This window comes from Anticarsia gemmatalis, chromosome 18 (genome assembly GCF_050436995.1).
Source record: "Anticarsia gemmatalis isolate Benzon Research Colony breed Stoneville strain chromosome 18, ilAntGemm2 primary, whole genome shotgun sequence".
NCBI classification, from domain to species: Eukaryota; Metazoa; Arthropoda; class Insecta; order Lepidoptera; family Erebidae; genus Anticarsia; species Anticarsia gemmatalis.
In genome coordinates, this window is record NC_134762.1 from 9,525,154 (window position 1) to 9,540,937 (window position 15,784).

A 15,784-nucleotide genomic window follows, 5' to 3' on the forward strand; every position below is an offset into this window, starting at 1 on the left:
TATTTTGTGGCCAGATGACATCGCTTCCAGAATCACCTTAAGTTTAATTATAAATTCTTTGTTTATGCCAGTAATTTCAGCAGCTAGATCAGGATCGGCAAAGAATCTTCTAGATGTGTTGCCGGAATTGGTATTGCCGAAACCAGCTTTTGGCATATCTATAACCAAGCCAGTCTTTTCTCTATATTTCTTTTGGATTTGTTCTTTTGTACTTTTGACGATAGCTTTTTCTTCTGCAGTCCGGGCTTGCCATTTTTGCAGAGGAAGTTTGTAGGCTATATGTAGAATCGTTTCAAAAAAACGGATTCTCGCGTGAAGTATTGATAAGCCGAATCTTAATGATTGAGGATCCTCCACATTCAAATTTTCAAAGTCGTTGAAGGTTTTAGACGTTTTGCCACATATATAACATTTCATAGTGGATAATGTACCAGTAGCTGCGTTGCAAACTTTCGCATCAACCATAGTCGGGAGTAATGTATGTCGAACGAAAGTATTACGATTTTCTATTTCAGTCCTTGATAGATGTGTAGCTTGATTTTCTACATACTTAATTTCATCATTTGTAATATCTACAGTTTCGTGAAGAAACCGAATACGGCTTGGTCGGCAAAAACAAGTAGATGATGGTGTCGGATTTTGCCATAATGTCTTCATTTTGTCCCCAACACATGATTGTAATCTCAGAGGAACCAATGAGCTTTGAAAAATCTTGGAGTCATCATGAGAGCTGTCTAAAAACTTTTGTTGGTAAGTAATTGATGAGAGCCATCGCAACCCCATGTTGAAATGAGCTCCAGATTTTCAAGTTCTTCTGTCGTACATTGTTGCAGTACATCCTCAAGATAAAAATAAAGTCTTTCAGCTGTGTGATCCAGTAAGTCTTGAAGAACAACTTCCGCACACATCTCCGTAACTCGTACTGCCTCAGGTTTTGGATAGCAGAGCTTTTTTGCTTCTCTAATAAGGGTATAACAAGGGAAGATACCCTTAGATGTTTCATGCAGTAATTCCCACTGCTTCCTTGTAAAGCCGCCTTCAACAAAGATATGCAAAGCTTCTTCAGGTGTGTACGCCTTTATTTTGGTACTTGAGTGGCATTTATTACTTTTCTGTACCGTTTGGCTCTTGTTGGTGTAGAAGTTGCATCTTTTATAAGTTTTGAAGCCGCAGCATTTCCCGACATACATATGTTGACTGACACTAGCTGCGAAAGTAAGCACTTCCACTGGTACCTCATCACGGAGTTCTTTTGTTTTTCGCCTTTTACTGCGTTCAGTCAATTCTTCGAAGTCTTTGCTTGGGCGCCCCGGCTTAGTTTTCAATGTCCATTTATGTACTGGTATTAAAACATTAAGCCATCCTTCGTTTTTTTTTCATAAATCTTTCTTCAATGTAATGTAAACATGAAGATCATCTCTTCTTTAAATCAGATTTAAAATGACATAAATCGTGACTCAGGGTTTTATACTCATTTTCGGGACATTTCATAATTTCTCGGACCTTATGTTCCATAAATGTTAACTTGTCATCTAATTTTCTAGCTGGGCTCTCTTTAAATATGATATATAATGATTTCCGAGACATCTTAATGATACTTGATGTCGACTCGCAAAGAAACGACCAAGTTGTTAAATAAGCTTAACAACTGAAAAAATCCTTATATCACTTTTGAAGGTCATTTTTCTTGAAGGGGTGGAAAGATGTGGAAAAAGTTTTTACTGTTTTGCTATAGTGAAACTCTGTATTTTACTACAAAACTATGTTTACAACCCGATCTAACTCGGTACTATTTCAAAACTACTAAGTTGTAAAGAAAAACATACAAGATATTCAATATTTTGAGCTCTATTTATACTGGTTCTAAAAATAAATAATAATCAATTATATTAAAAATAATACACATTAAAATTAAGTACATACCTTGTTCTTCAGGTTCCATATTAAAAACTTTCCACAATCTACTTCAAATCACTTTGAATACTAAGTCCAAATTTGACAACAATAGAACGTGTCGCAAAACAGGCGTGCGTATTAAACAAAGGCTGGCTTCCGACTACCTGACTGCGGCAGTGTTGCCAACAGCGCTGGCCCTAATGTCGCCGTTTCTCATGCATGAAGTAGCCTAATATCGCCGAATTTCCGTTGTTGTAGCCTAAAGTAGCCCAAACACCAAAATATCAACACGAATAAAATAAAATGCAGTTTTTTATCAATTTATTTATAATTGTTCACACACTGATAATAGCCATTTTTATAACACGTTAATGCTAATATTTTCAAATATACAAAACTTAGGATTTGTTATTGATTTTGAATGGAAATTACATACATGATTCGTCCTCTCCTAGTAGTAATAAGGCATCGACAAAACTTTCGCCGTCTTCGGTACCAGTTGACAAGACCCGCTGGAGACATACATGTTTCTGCCAGCGTGCAAACTCACCATGTGATTGCTTGGTATGAAGTTATTACAACACATACCTCTTACATGCATATGGGTACGAATTCTAAGAATGGCGATCAGCATGGGTAATTGCATGCGATTCCTTAATTTGGTTTTAATTGTTCCCATTACGCTTAAAATTCTTTCAACGACGGCATTACTCAAAGGTAATGATAGGCATCGTATCGAAAACTCTGCTAGTTCTTTAAACATCGGGCTTCCACCAGCATTTTTCATTTTTAGCACTTGTATCCAAAAATTTACAGTATCATTAGGAGAAGCAGCTGTTCCGATTATCTCCTCAATACGCATTGTGCTTAAAACGCGCCATTGGTTCATAATAGCTTCTCGGTCAATATTGGGATCGCCTAACTGCCAGGGAAAATCTTTGATGTTGGGTTTGCTGGTTGAGACGCATACGTGGCTTGGTGCCAAAAGTTGAATTTTTCCCACCACCGACACACATTAAGCGGTAATCTATCAACCAATTCTCTTACTAAGCGTACAAGAAAATCAGAACATCGTTGTTTCACTTCATTGGCTTTGTCGGCAGAAATAGTATTTTTTGCAAGTAGATCATTGAACTTTTCTCCAAAGTCGATTGAGTCCAGTGGAAGTAGTGAATTTTCAAATGGAGCACCGGCTTTTTCTAATGCTCGCCTAACAGCTACAATGTCCGCTTCATGAAGCATTGTTAAAGAAGCATTTTCAGACAGACTGACTTCTCAGAAATATTGGTTTGAAAACACGTCTTGCAATAGAAAGTAAAAGAATCCGAAGATCGCAATATATTTTTGTGATGTCTGCATCACTTGCTTGAAATATAATATTCACACTTGTAACTTCTTTTAATATCGGAGACAGAAACAACAAATATAATAAATTTGTATCATCATTATACATGGTAGCAAGCTCCCCTGCTGTATAACATCTTTCTGATGATTTCACCGCATTAAAATGAGTTTTCAGCTCAAGCCACTGGTTGATGTTTGTTTTAACAGCTGCATGAAACGCCAGCCATCTAGTTGCGGATAGCTGAGTTAGTTTCAAGGGCTTTTTACCATCATTAATGGTTTCAAATAAGGCCTGATATAATTTCATCCGCAGTGGACTATGGGCAAACCAATTCCTGGTTTCTCTAAGTAAATATTCCAAACAAGACGGTAATTCCGTGCACGCTTTGGAGGCACATAAACTAAGGGAGTGACACACACATTTCAATAACTGTAAATGGGGTATATCTGCTTGTAAGAGAGTGAACAGAGAGTTATGTTTGCCACAAAGGTTACTTGCTCCATCAGTGCCTATTGCAATTAGATTTTGAAGATTCAAACCCATTTTAGACATAAAACTCTTAAATGAAATATAAAGGCTGCTAGCTGTAGCTTCAAATACTTCTTGAAAGCCTAAAAAATCAACTACTATTTTTTCTAATTTTGAATTATAGTAGCGGATGCAATAAGCCATGTACTTTTCTGTTGTTACGTCGGTGGATTCATCCAGAATAATAGAGTAGCTCTGGTTACCAACTTCTTCTAAAAGTTCCTTGAGCATCGCTGGTTCTAGAACATTTTTTATAATGGCCGAACACTTTGATCTATGTAATTGAATGTTTTCAAGTGGACTCCCTGTCCCACAGGTTTTTAACACATCTGTTAGATGATCAATGCTGCGTATGGAGCTGTGAGCAGCGACATATGCAGATATTTGTATGTCTATTATTTTTTCTTTTGATGAAGTGTTACTAATTAAGGAGTACCCAAATGATGCAAGCTTGGGTTGCTTTTTAGAAAATCTTAATTCTTTGTCTTTATGTGTTTTAGTTTTCATGTGCTTTTCTAAATCGGTTTTATGCGCACGAAGTGGTGTCATACATAATTTACAAAATGCTTCACCTTTCCCACTATCCGTCAGTTCAACAGGTGCTCGACTAAGCCAATCTGTAAAAGAAATTGAACTCAATAATACGCTAGGCAGTAGGTATGGTACTAGTGGTTGGATCAGATCATATTTCTTGCTATTTGTGTAGTTTCAGTATATCTATTACATTTTAACCAGACTGGGGCAAATATTAAAAAAAAATATTGTGAAACTAAAACCTTTTGAATTAATCTGGAAGTAATAAGACCATGTAGCAGATAATATAACTACCTACACTTCACACAAAACATTAATATAAAACGGTACTCTAGTTTTTACTTACTTTTAAATGCTGGTAGTTTTTCCCATTCATCACGATAATGCTTGATATATTTACCGTGTTTACCCATTTTTCACAGAAAGAGGTCTTTTAAACACAAATTAAAGTAAATAACTTTGAAATTACACAACAAATTGCATAGAAGTTGTACAAAGCGAAAGTGACAAAGGAATAACCGGAATTTATCTAAACTATTTAGGCAGTACAACACAGACAATTGCGGTAGTCATTATTCACAACAGAATTCATGTAACTCTATTGCATTCTAAATTCGGTTACATAATAGCCAAGTCAAATATAGGGTATTCCCCGAAAATAACCAATCATAAACAAATAGGGTGAACATCTCAATAATTCAAATTGTCCCTACATTACACACACGCACGGCCGTATGCACAGATATCCGTCGCCGTATGCCTGTTTGCCTACTAAAGAGTGCAAAATAATTTGTCCTTAAAGTAGCCTAATTGGCGACCAGTCGCCTTTTAGATTTTTTCGTCGCCGATTCTTGTTCTGAGTAGCCTAAATGGCGACAAATCGCCTACGTTGGCAACACTGGACTGCGGCGTGCGGAGGGGATGAGTCCGATTTGGGACCGGTTTATGATAAAACAATAACTAAGGTACAAAAAGACACCAACTTAGGGAACATTAACAGAAATTTGTGTTTTGCACTTTTGTCCGATTTTGAAGTTAAAATGCTCGTTAGTGCGGCGCTCACGCGATGACTGCGTAGCCGCTAGCCGCGCTAAACGAGCTTAAGGTAAAGGTAGCATTCGGTTCTTAGCGACCGCGACGCGCGACCGCCACCCGCGACCATGGTCGCCTGTCGCGAGGCGACCCTAGCTTTCGGATTTCAGCGACGGCGACATCGTCACTCTTCCCGCAGTTTTAAAGGTAGCATTCGGTTCTTAGCGACCGCGACGCGCGACCGCCACCCGCGACCATGGTCGCCTGTCGCGAGGCGACCCTAGCTTTCGGATTTCAGCGACGGCGACATCGTCACTCTTCCCGCAGTTGATCGGGTGACGGTTGTGTTCTAGTGCAGTACGATATGTCGGACAATTATTCCGCAGCTAGGAAAAAAATTATTCAGCAGCTATTGGAGGATGAAGAAGATGATGATATTCTTATTATGCTATTATCTATGCCTCCAGAAAAAAGAATGAGGATTGATTCAATCTTCACATCACGAGAAGAAGAGGGTTGCTTTCAAATACTCATAAAACAACATTTGAATTATAAAGAAGAAAAGTTCAGAAAATATTGTAGGTTAAATCATAAGCAGTTTTTAATAACTAATTATATTAACTTCTCGTCCTCGTTCGGTGAAAATGCCGCCATTTTGATGTGCTTCTCGCCTGCGTCGCGTGACGGCACTGCCTCCGATGCGACCGAGTCGCCGTCGCCACGCTGCTCTCTAGCCACGCCCACCGGTCGCGCGTCGCGGTCGCTAGATTTGTTTAGTACTCCATATAAATCCATACTAAGCAGCGGGTCGCGCGACCCGGTCGCGGTCGCGGGTCGCGGTCGCGCGTCGCGGTCGCTAAGAACCGAATGTTACCTTAACGGGTGACGGTTGTGTTCTAATGTACGTCAGGCTGGCCCGGCCCCATGGAATTTAATAATGAGATTGTTATCAATCCAATGTACCCGGGTATACTAATATATGTAACACCTTCATTTTCAATGTAACTCTTTTTAAAAGAAATTACGTGCACTACTTAGTGGCCGGGCCAGCCTGACGTTTTCAGCCCGGCCACCTTGTTTCCCACTAATCTACAAAAAATACTGGCAATATTGTGCTACAGATGAAATGTACCCTATAATTTATGCATATGTAACACAAAATCGAATCCTAAAATGCAATAGCATACGAAATATTAGCGGTTGCAGGTGGCCGGGCTGAAATTATTTCGTTAATATAAAACAGTAAAACTGCAACACCTACCAAAAACTAATACCAGTACATAATGAGATATAGAGATATAGAATACATGTAACGCTTTCATTTTAAATTATAATACATATTTAGAAAGAATAATCACTTGAAATTATATTTCAGCCCGGCCACCTAAAAGCGGTAATATTCCCTAAAATCTTATGCCAATTTGTACAGTAAAACCTGATACAGCTATGAAATGAAAGTTACATTCGTTTCGTTTTAGTCGTATACCTTTAAGCCTTCTGTTTGACTAGATTATCAAAATCTGAGAAACTTGCCGAAGAGTGACTATCATTTATTAACTAATTTCAGGACATTTGGTTTGTTGAGTGAAACAAAATTGGTAATTGTCATATTTTTTTAATAATCATTTTTGAAATTAGTTAGACAACATTTGTACTTATATTAATTAGGTACTATGACAATTGTTAATTATAAATAATGTAAAAAAAGGTTACACATTGATAATAACACAGTTATCAAAAAATTATAGTAATATCAATATTACCTTAACATCGAACATTCATTCATTCAGAATATTAGAAGATAATTTTTGTAATGTCCTGAAATTAGTTAATAAATGATAGTCACTCTTCGGCAAGTTTCTCAGATTTTGATAATCTAGTCAAACAGAAGGCTTAAAGGTATACGACTAAAACGAAACGAATGTAACTTTCATTTCATAGCTGTATCAGGTTTTACTGTACAAATTGGCATAAGATTTTAGGGAATATTACCGCTTTTAGGTGGCCGGGCTGAAATATAATTTCAAGTGATTATTCTTTCTAAATATGTATTATAATTTAAAATGAAAGCGTTACATGTATTCTATATCTCTATATCTCATTATGTACTGGTATTAGTTTTTGGTAGGTGTTGCAGTTTTACTGTTTTATATTAACGAAATAATTTCAGCCCGGCCACCTGCAACCGCTAATATTTCGTATGCTATTGCATTTTAGGATTCGATTTTGTGTTACATATGCATAAATTATAGGGTACATTTCATCTGTAGCACAATATTGCCAGTATTTTTTGTAGATTAGTGGGAAACAAGGTGGCCGGGCTGAAAACGTCAGGCTGGCCCGGCCACTAAGTAGTGCACGTAATTTCTTTTAAAAAGAGTTACATTGAAAATGAAGGTGTTACATATATTAGTATACCCGGGTACATTGGATTGATAACAATCTCATTATTAAATTCCATGGGGCCGGGCCAGCCTGACGTACATGTGTTCTAGTGCAGTACGATATGTCAATATGATATGATCGGACAATTATTCCGCAGCTAGGAAAAAAGTTATTCAGCAGCTATTGGAGGATGAAGAAGATGATGATATTCTTATTATGCTATTATCTATGGCTCCAGAAAAAAGAATGAGGATTGATTCAATCTTCACATCACGAGAAGAAGAGGGTTGCTTTCAAATACTCATAAAACAACATTTGAATAATTATAAAGAAGAAAAGTTCAGAAAATATTGTAGGTTAAATCATAAGCAGTTTTTAATAACTAATTCTATTAACTTCTCGTCCTCGTTCGGTGAAAATGCCGCCATTTTGATGTGCTTCTCGCCTGCGTCGCGTGACGGCACTGCCTCCGATGCGACCGAGTCGCTGTCGCCACGCTGCTCTCTAGCCACGCCCACCGGTCGCGCGTCGCGGTCGCTAGATTTGTTTAGTACTCCATCTAAATCCATACTAAGCAGTGGGTCGCGCGACCCGGTCGCCGTCGCGGGTCGCGGTCGCGCGTCGCGGTCGCTAAGAACCGAATGCTACCTTTACATTCGGTTCTTAGCGACCGCGACGCGCGACCGCGACCCGCGACCGCGACCGGGTCGCGCGACCCACTGCTTAGTATGGATTTATATGGAGTACTAAACAAATCTAGCGACCGCGACGCGCGACCGGTGGGCGCGGCTAGAGAGCAGAGTGGGTCGCGCGACCCGGTCGCGGTCGCGGGTCGCGGTCGCGCGTCGCGGTCGCTAAGAACCGAATGCTACCTTAGCGACACAGCGCCATAGCAGAATCGCGCGACGCGTGAGCGTGTTTAATTTCATAGCATCATAGCGTGATAGCGTCCGCGTACATAGCGCGCGATAAGTGCTAACCGCTCGCATGCCCGAGTCGTCGTCAGCCAGACATCGCGTTGCACTGAGCACTGTACATCAGTCATATCCAAAAAAAGTGTACGTCAGGAAATGGTTAGGAAATGGTTTCGTCAAGAAATGTTAGGAAATGGTAAATATAAAGGTGTGTACTGATTAATGAATAAAAATACGAAATAACTGTCAATTATATCTTTTATCAGTTTTTATTTAGAATATTTTTAACAATCAATGTAAGCACTATAAACTATTTATGGCAGGATTTTAGGTAATTATCAGTCATTAAAAATAAATTGCAAACAAACTTATGAATTAATAATAACATTACTTTAACATTTACTTTTGCAGACTAAGATATAGGTACACACATAATCAATGTAAATGCACTATCTTTTAGCAGGATTTTAGGTAATCACTAATCAGTCCTTAAACATAAAACACAAACAAAATTATTTATAATAACACAAGTTTTGGTTTAAAATAGGTACACAGAAATTAAGCTTCATTAACATCAATAGGTCCTCTAAAAATATAATTATCATCTACTTTTATAGGGGGAGGCAAATACGCATTTAATATCTTTGAGATCAATTGAAGATATATCATCTTCAACTACCCGGAACATATTTTTAACTTTTTTGGATTTTAAGCCTTTGACTACTAGAGAGTCTCCATATATATCTTCAATTAGGCATACATATCGATATAGGGTAAACAATACAATGATTGGCACTCTAAGATGATCTTCAACGTAAATGGAGTGGTTAATTTGTTGGAATTATATTTCCGCATTTCTAATGTTTGCCAGATATAATGTTTATAATCATAAATTATAATAATACACATTGGTACGTAAAAATGAATGCTTTATTGCTCAAAAAGTAACATTAAACTTAATTCTATGATAATGCACAATCATTGGCATTGAAGTACAATTATTGGCACAGTGAATTTGGTATAACGATTGGCATGTCTACCAATGTAGGCATACAAAAAGTAGATGACCTGTTGTATCTAGGCCCGAACCTATATTCTATCTTTATATCCATCTAATGCTCTTCTAACATTTTTAACAATTCTTCATTTGACATTGGTCTTAATCGTTTTTCTTCCATCTTCTTTTCTTTACCGGTTTCCTTTGAATCCCTGAGATATGCAGGCTTAAGTTCAAGTTCTAAAATTGGTTCTTTATTTAATTCTTTATTGGTCATCTGAGCTTGTTTCAATTCTTTAAAGATTAAAATTGGTCTGTTTTTTATTTCCTTTAGGGCAGTAATATTTGCAGGTTTAACTTCGTTCACAAGTTCTTCTTTTGTATTCCTTGTATATACCCTTCCTTCTTCAATGTCACTTGAGACTCTATTTCCAGGTTTAATAAAGACATTTGAATGAATTACAATTACAAAAAATTTAATTTTTGGTCTATTATTATCAAGGTTCGGTTTACTTTTCTTTATTAAGTTTAGGTTTTTGGCTTTGTTCTTTTTATCTCTAGTTTCAGCTTGTTTTTTTTCCTTGAGTATGCGCCTCTCTCTAGCTTTGTCTAGTCTATCTATTCGTTTATTCTCCTTTTTTTGTATCTCTTTCATCTTTTTTTGTTGTTTTTCTAGTTCTACAGCTTCCCAATCTTTTCTCGTCAAAACAAAAGAGCGATGTTCTATACCAGCTTTTTGTGTTTTAATTGGAGTCCTTGGTAACTTTAAAAAAATATTTATATTATATTGTGTCTTTATTGGAGTAGTAGGAACTTCGGTCGGTATATCATCCACTAGTACCCAGTTTCCTTCAATCAGCTCTACTCTTTGTCGACTGGTGGATGGAATAGGTATTACATTTATTGGTGTTATTGTCTGCTTTTCTTTATCACATTCAGAAATAACCTCTACGGTTTGTACAGCTTCGGGAACTGAATTGTTTATGGATGAAATAAGTAAACAGGGTGATAAAGGTAATTTCTCAGCCTCATCATGCGGAACTTCAACATGTGGAGGTGTTTCGTGCCTTGGAGCATGGAAATCATCGTTGTTTTGTTCATTTAAATTCTGCTTGCCCATATGTATTAGGTCCATAGAAGTTGTTTCTATTGTTTGCGACTGTGGTTTTGGAATTGATATTTTTGGTACGAGGTATTTATACAAGTCATAAAGCTTTTTAGCTTCTATTGATTTACCTATCACCTGATTTTTCATCTTTCTGATCAACTGTGGTCCAATTATTTCTTCAAATGTCTGGTAGTTAAGACTTGTAGAACAGTCGACATCCAAAATGTCTTGTGCTGGTTTGGAGGGCATTAAACATTTTGTGTAGTCTACTTGGTCTGGATTAAATGGGCATAAGCCACAAGCTTCAAACCCGTTCTTCAGCGTAGCCTTTTTTAATTTCGGTAAAAGTTTTTCCAATATAGGAGCAACATCTGTTTTTAGTAACGATTTTGATAAGTTATCTGTTCGCCATTCCAGGACAGCTTTACGCCACATTACTTTAATTGGGCGAAAAGCCGCTACGTCTGCTGGTTGTAAAATCCGCGTCGCGTTAGGATATAGAGCTATTAGTATTATACCAAGATTTTGGCAAAGTTGAGTTAGCTGCAGTGTAGTGTGACTTTTGTGACCATCCAAAAAAAGTATTACTGGAAAAGTAATGTTGTTCTTTATTAGCGCTGGATGAAGAACATTCTGAATATACTGGACGAAAAGCTCGGCTTTCATCCATCCATTATCAGATAAACCAATACCCCACTCACTAGGCACAGATTTCTGTAGCTCTGGTCGCATTCTTTTTAAGGGGTAAATAATCATAGGAGGTGTCGTTACACCATCCGCCGAAAATGTTAACATTACCGTTACACACAATTTAGCCTGAGCGTGATCAACTTCATACACATTTTTTGTACCCTTTAAAGCGATAACTTTAGTATTCTTTGGGCATAAAATAAAATTTGTTTCATCTCCATTGTAAACTCTAGATGGATCACTCAAAATATGAAATAGATCTTTCTTTTAGATATTCTTCGACTTGTCTAAACCAATTTCTAATTTGCTCTTCAGACAACTTTGAGCTTGCGGAAGTTACAGCCTCTGCTGTTCGTATGGATAGCTCAGGATGTCGCTTCAAAAACTGTTTATACCATCCCTCGCCTGGTGTATTATCTAAAAAACTGTTTGGTCTGGGATGTTCATCCAAATACAGTTTAACACTATGACATCCTCTTTACGCCGTGGAAATCCTTTTTTACTAGCTGCAATTATCCATTTAACAATCTCTTTTTCTTCTGCACTGGTCAGAACTGTACCTATCTGGACCAGGTCGACTTTTAATAAATGCGTTAGATAGGCGAAACTGCAAAGTTACTCGCGAGATGTTGAATTTATTTGCAGCAGTTTTCTTACCCATTCCATTTTTTATGGCTTGTAAGGCTTTTTCGACATCTTCTTCTGTATAACCTTTCGAATATTTTTTTCCGATCGTAACCTTTGGCATCTTAAAGACGGGTAGAGGTACCTAAAAGAGATGCAATAAAAAGGAAACCTTAGCTGGTATAATCATTGGCATACAGTCATTGGCAAAAAAGTATAATGATTGGCACTGCCAAGAATTGGACTCCAAGCGAAAACGAACTCGTCTTACAACCGAATAGGGTCTACCTACATTCGTGAAAAAATAATTTAGCTATGAAATTTAACACATCCCACCATAAAAGCAAAAGTACAATCATTGGCATCACATCTAATCACTGTACCACTATACAAGAAAAAAATCAGTGATTGGCACTCATGAAATAGCCGGCATGCTTATTGCGGCATTCTGATATCAATACAAATAGCAAGATATATACTTATTGAACACAATTAAATATAAATTTGCTTAGAAACTTACCTAAAAATCACTTATTCACGCGTACCTCTATCTTCCAGTACTAAACTTTTTGATAAAAACGCTCACGCACGCAATCACGACAACAGGTTTTTTACAACATCTCACAATCAGCTGTGAAATAAAGATGGCTGACAACGGTGTTGCCACATTAGAAAATTATATAAACTATCAAATAAAGTATTGTAACCGTTAAAAAACAGGAATTGTCTCTTAATACCAGGATTTTTATATCAGAGTGCCAATCACTGGGGGGTGCCAACAATTGTATGGTCTACCCTATTTTCTTTGAATGCTTGGTATAAAATTTGGCTAGAATGAAATTTCCAACCTTAGGAACTTGAGCATCTATGGCTTCTACCTCATTCTTCTTTACCTTCATTAAGAATTCCCCAGTTACTTCATCTAAGATATTTTCAACCTCAATATCACTTAATATTTTTATCTTTGTACTGCAAGATACGCTAAGTTACGCTTTAGTTCATGTACGTACTTCATTTGTTCTCTCTGTTCTGTTTTCTTTTTCTGCCTTATTCCTCAATAATCTTGCTTTCTTGGTTTCTATTTTACTAATCTTTCTGTCTATAACGTTATCTACTTCTATATTGTTATCAAAAACAGGTGGCTCCTCTATTATCTCATTTCTGTACGTATTTTGTTCGTTTTTAACGTTGTCATGTTTGGAGGAATCTCTGCTTTGCTTATTGTTATATAGGAGTTGCTATAAAGGAGTTCAGTTTCATTTATTATTTCTGTCTCCATGTTTTCTATAATTTCACCTGTAATATTTCCTTCATCTTCATTATTGTATTCACTCATTTCACATCCTTCGCTTTCACTAGTTTCAGCATAAGTTACATCCGAATCTGTTTCAGTATCTGTAGAGTCCGTTTTCGTTTTTCCTTTACTCGACTTATTATCTAACTTCTTTGCTGATCGTTTTTTAGCAACAATTTTCTTTTCGTGAATCAGATTGTGTTTTTTGAGATCGAAGCAGTTGCAAAGTCCTCTATTATTGAAGCCACAATAGCAACTTATATCTCTAAAAAATATAGACCCGTCATTGTTTGTTGTTATGATCCGATGTACTTGTATTGTCCCTGGCAGTGGCCTCAGGTTATCAGGTATTGTATTTTGAACGCTGATAATATCTTCTTCTGGAACATAAAGTATTTTCACTTCAGTATCCTGTAATTTCAGTAGATCATATGCTGCTTCTGCAGATGGAATATCGTGTCCTAAGGGTGACAAATCAACATCGAGCTACTCTGCGCTGTACTGCGCTGTGCTGTCCTGTGTTTCTTAAGCTACGTTTTTTTAACAATTAAACGATGCTGCGCTGTACTGCACTGTGCTGTGCTGTGTTAATTCTTAAGCTACGTTTTTTAACAATCTAGCTCAGTATTAAAGTAATCAGCAGCTCGTGTAGTCGTTTATCTCGTCAAATATTACCCTTTTTTTAAAAAAAACGTAAACATTACGACATAGTTGAATCCGATGAAGATGAAAGTGAAGAAGATGCGGATATATATATTTTATGTGTTATTTTGTCGTTAAAAGAGTCCAGTCACGGTAGCTTGTTACCACACACCATACGTGAACAATACGGAGAATTTAATTTTCTAAAAAATATTGCCACTGAAGACGATTTTTTTAAAATATTTGCGAATGACTAAAAATCATTTTAATTATTTACATTCGTTAATAAGTTCATATATAAAAAGCAAAATTGACTGTAAGAAAGCCATAAGCACAGAAGAGAAATTAGCAATCTGTTTGAGGTAAGTAAATTATTTGAATGCACAAGATGAGGCAATTTTCTATTTGCATTTTCCCTCGTGTATGTATTAGTAATTAATTTTGTATGTAGAATCATATAAAATATAATCATAAAAAATTTACATGGTAAGATAGTGAACCTATATTGACATACCTTTTCAAAACTTTACATGCAATGCGGCAGTACATATGTAGTGCGTGCGTGACTTGTCAATATAATAAAGCAATGGTAAAAAATGTTCATTAACTTTAATGTTACATTATATAAAAAACAAGTACTTTGCAAACATGAAATTAAAATGGTACCCCTTAGAATTTTTAAATAGTGCGAATCTTCCAATAACCTTAATCAATTAGCGAAGTAGCATTGGCCTCCTCACTTGCATACGGTCCGAACACGGTGTTCTCACCGACTGGAAGGACATTTGCATCTTGTTCAGCTGTATATCCTCCTACAGATTGATTTGATGCACTACTTGTAGATGTAAACAGAGATGTATCTGAGGATTAGACACCTTGAGCTGTTGTATACCCTCGAGTACTTGTTAAGGCACTATTATAACTCTCAGATGCATACGTATCATTGTAAATATTAAACTCTTCTTCCGTAACTAAATTAAAAATCTTTGCTACGAAGCTGTGCCGGTTTGGGTAATTTTTTTGTTCTTTCACAAACACTAAGAATGTCTAAGAAAAAAATGATCCATGTCGTCCATTTTGTCAATTACTTGGTTTCTCAAATCACGTTGTTTTTCTTTTCTCTCGCTCTGTTTGCTGGATCTTAACAAAATTTAAAATTTCATGTTGAACACTATGTACACGTTTTCGTGTTAAAGGTGTGCATGTATTTTGTGATGTGGTTTCGGAACTTGCAGCAGTCGTATTAGAAGATTGGCTGTTTTCGTTTACAGAACCATGAGCGCTTTCGTTTACTACTTCAAAGTTGTCCTCGTCCAATCCAAAACTTGAGTACGATTACTTTCTTGAGACAACTGTGAATCATCTTGGGAATAATTTCCAGTTGTGTTTCTATTTTGCATGTATGGAACAAGGAATTCCATAACTTTCTGGTATTTCCAAAGACGCGTGTTGTTGGCAGCTTGACCACTTTTTCCATCCTTCTGTCTTTTTAAGGCTTCCCTATGGTTGTCTCGCAATTTTTTCCAAGTATTTTTCGCTACTTTGGCTGTAACAAATAATAAATATATGTACATCACTACATAATTATAAAATAATATTATTAATTTATCACAAAAAATATGAGATAAGTTTGTTATAAAAAATAACAAACTGACTTCAATTCTTCCCCACTAACAAGTCACTAAAACGTACTGAAATAGTTAAGAGCTAGAACTTTAAATTTAATTCATAGTTTTTTAAATAGAATCAAAGTACTAGTTCTTGACATACTTATGAAATTAATTATTTCATTACT

General features: G+C 36.6%; 1 protein-coding gene across 1 annotated transcript; it reads right to left on the reverse strand.

Moving 5' to 3' along the window:
* Positions 1-8,436: 8,436 nt before the first annotated feature.
* Positions 8,437-12,122, reverse strand: LOC142980702 (uncharacterized). The gene has a single exon (XM_076126236.1). The coding sequence runs from the start codon at positions 11,532-11,534 to the stop codon at positions 9,747-9,749; it is 1,788 nt and encodes a 595-aa protein (XP_075982351.1). The 5' UTR covers positions 11,535-12,122; the 3' UTR covers positions 8,437-9,746.
* Between the last annotated feature and the right edge of the window lie 3,662 nt (positions 12,123-15,784).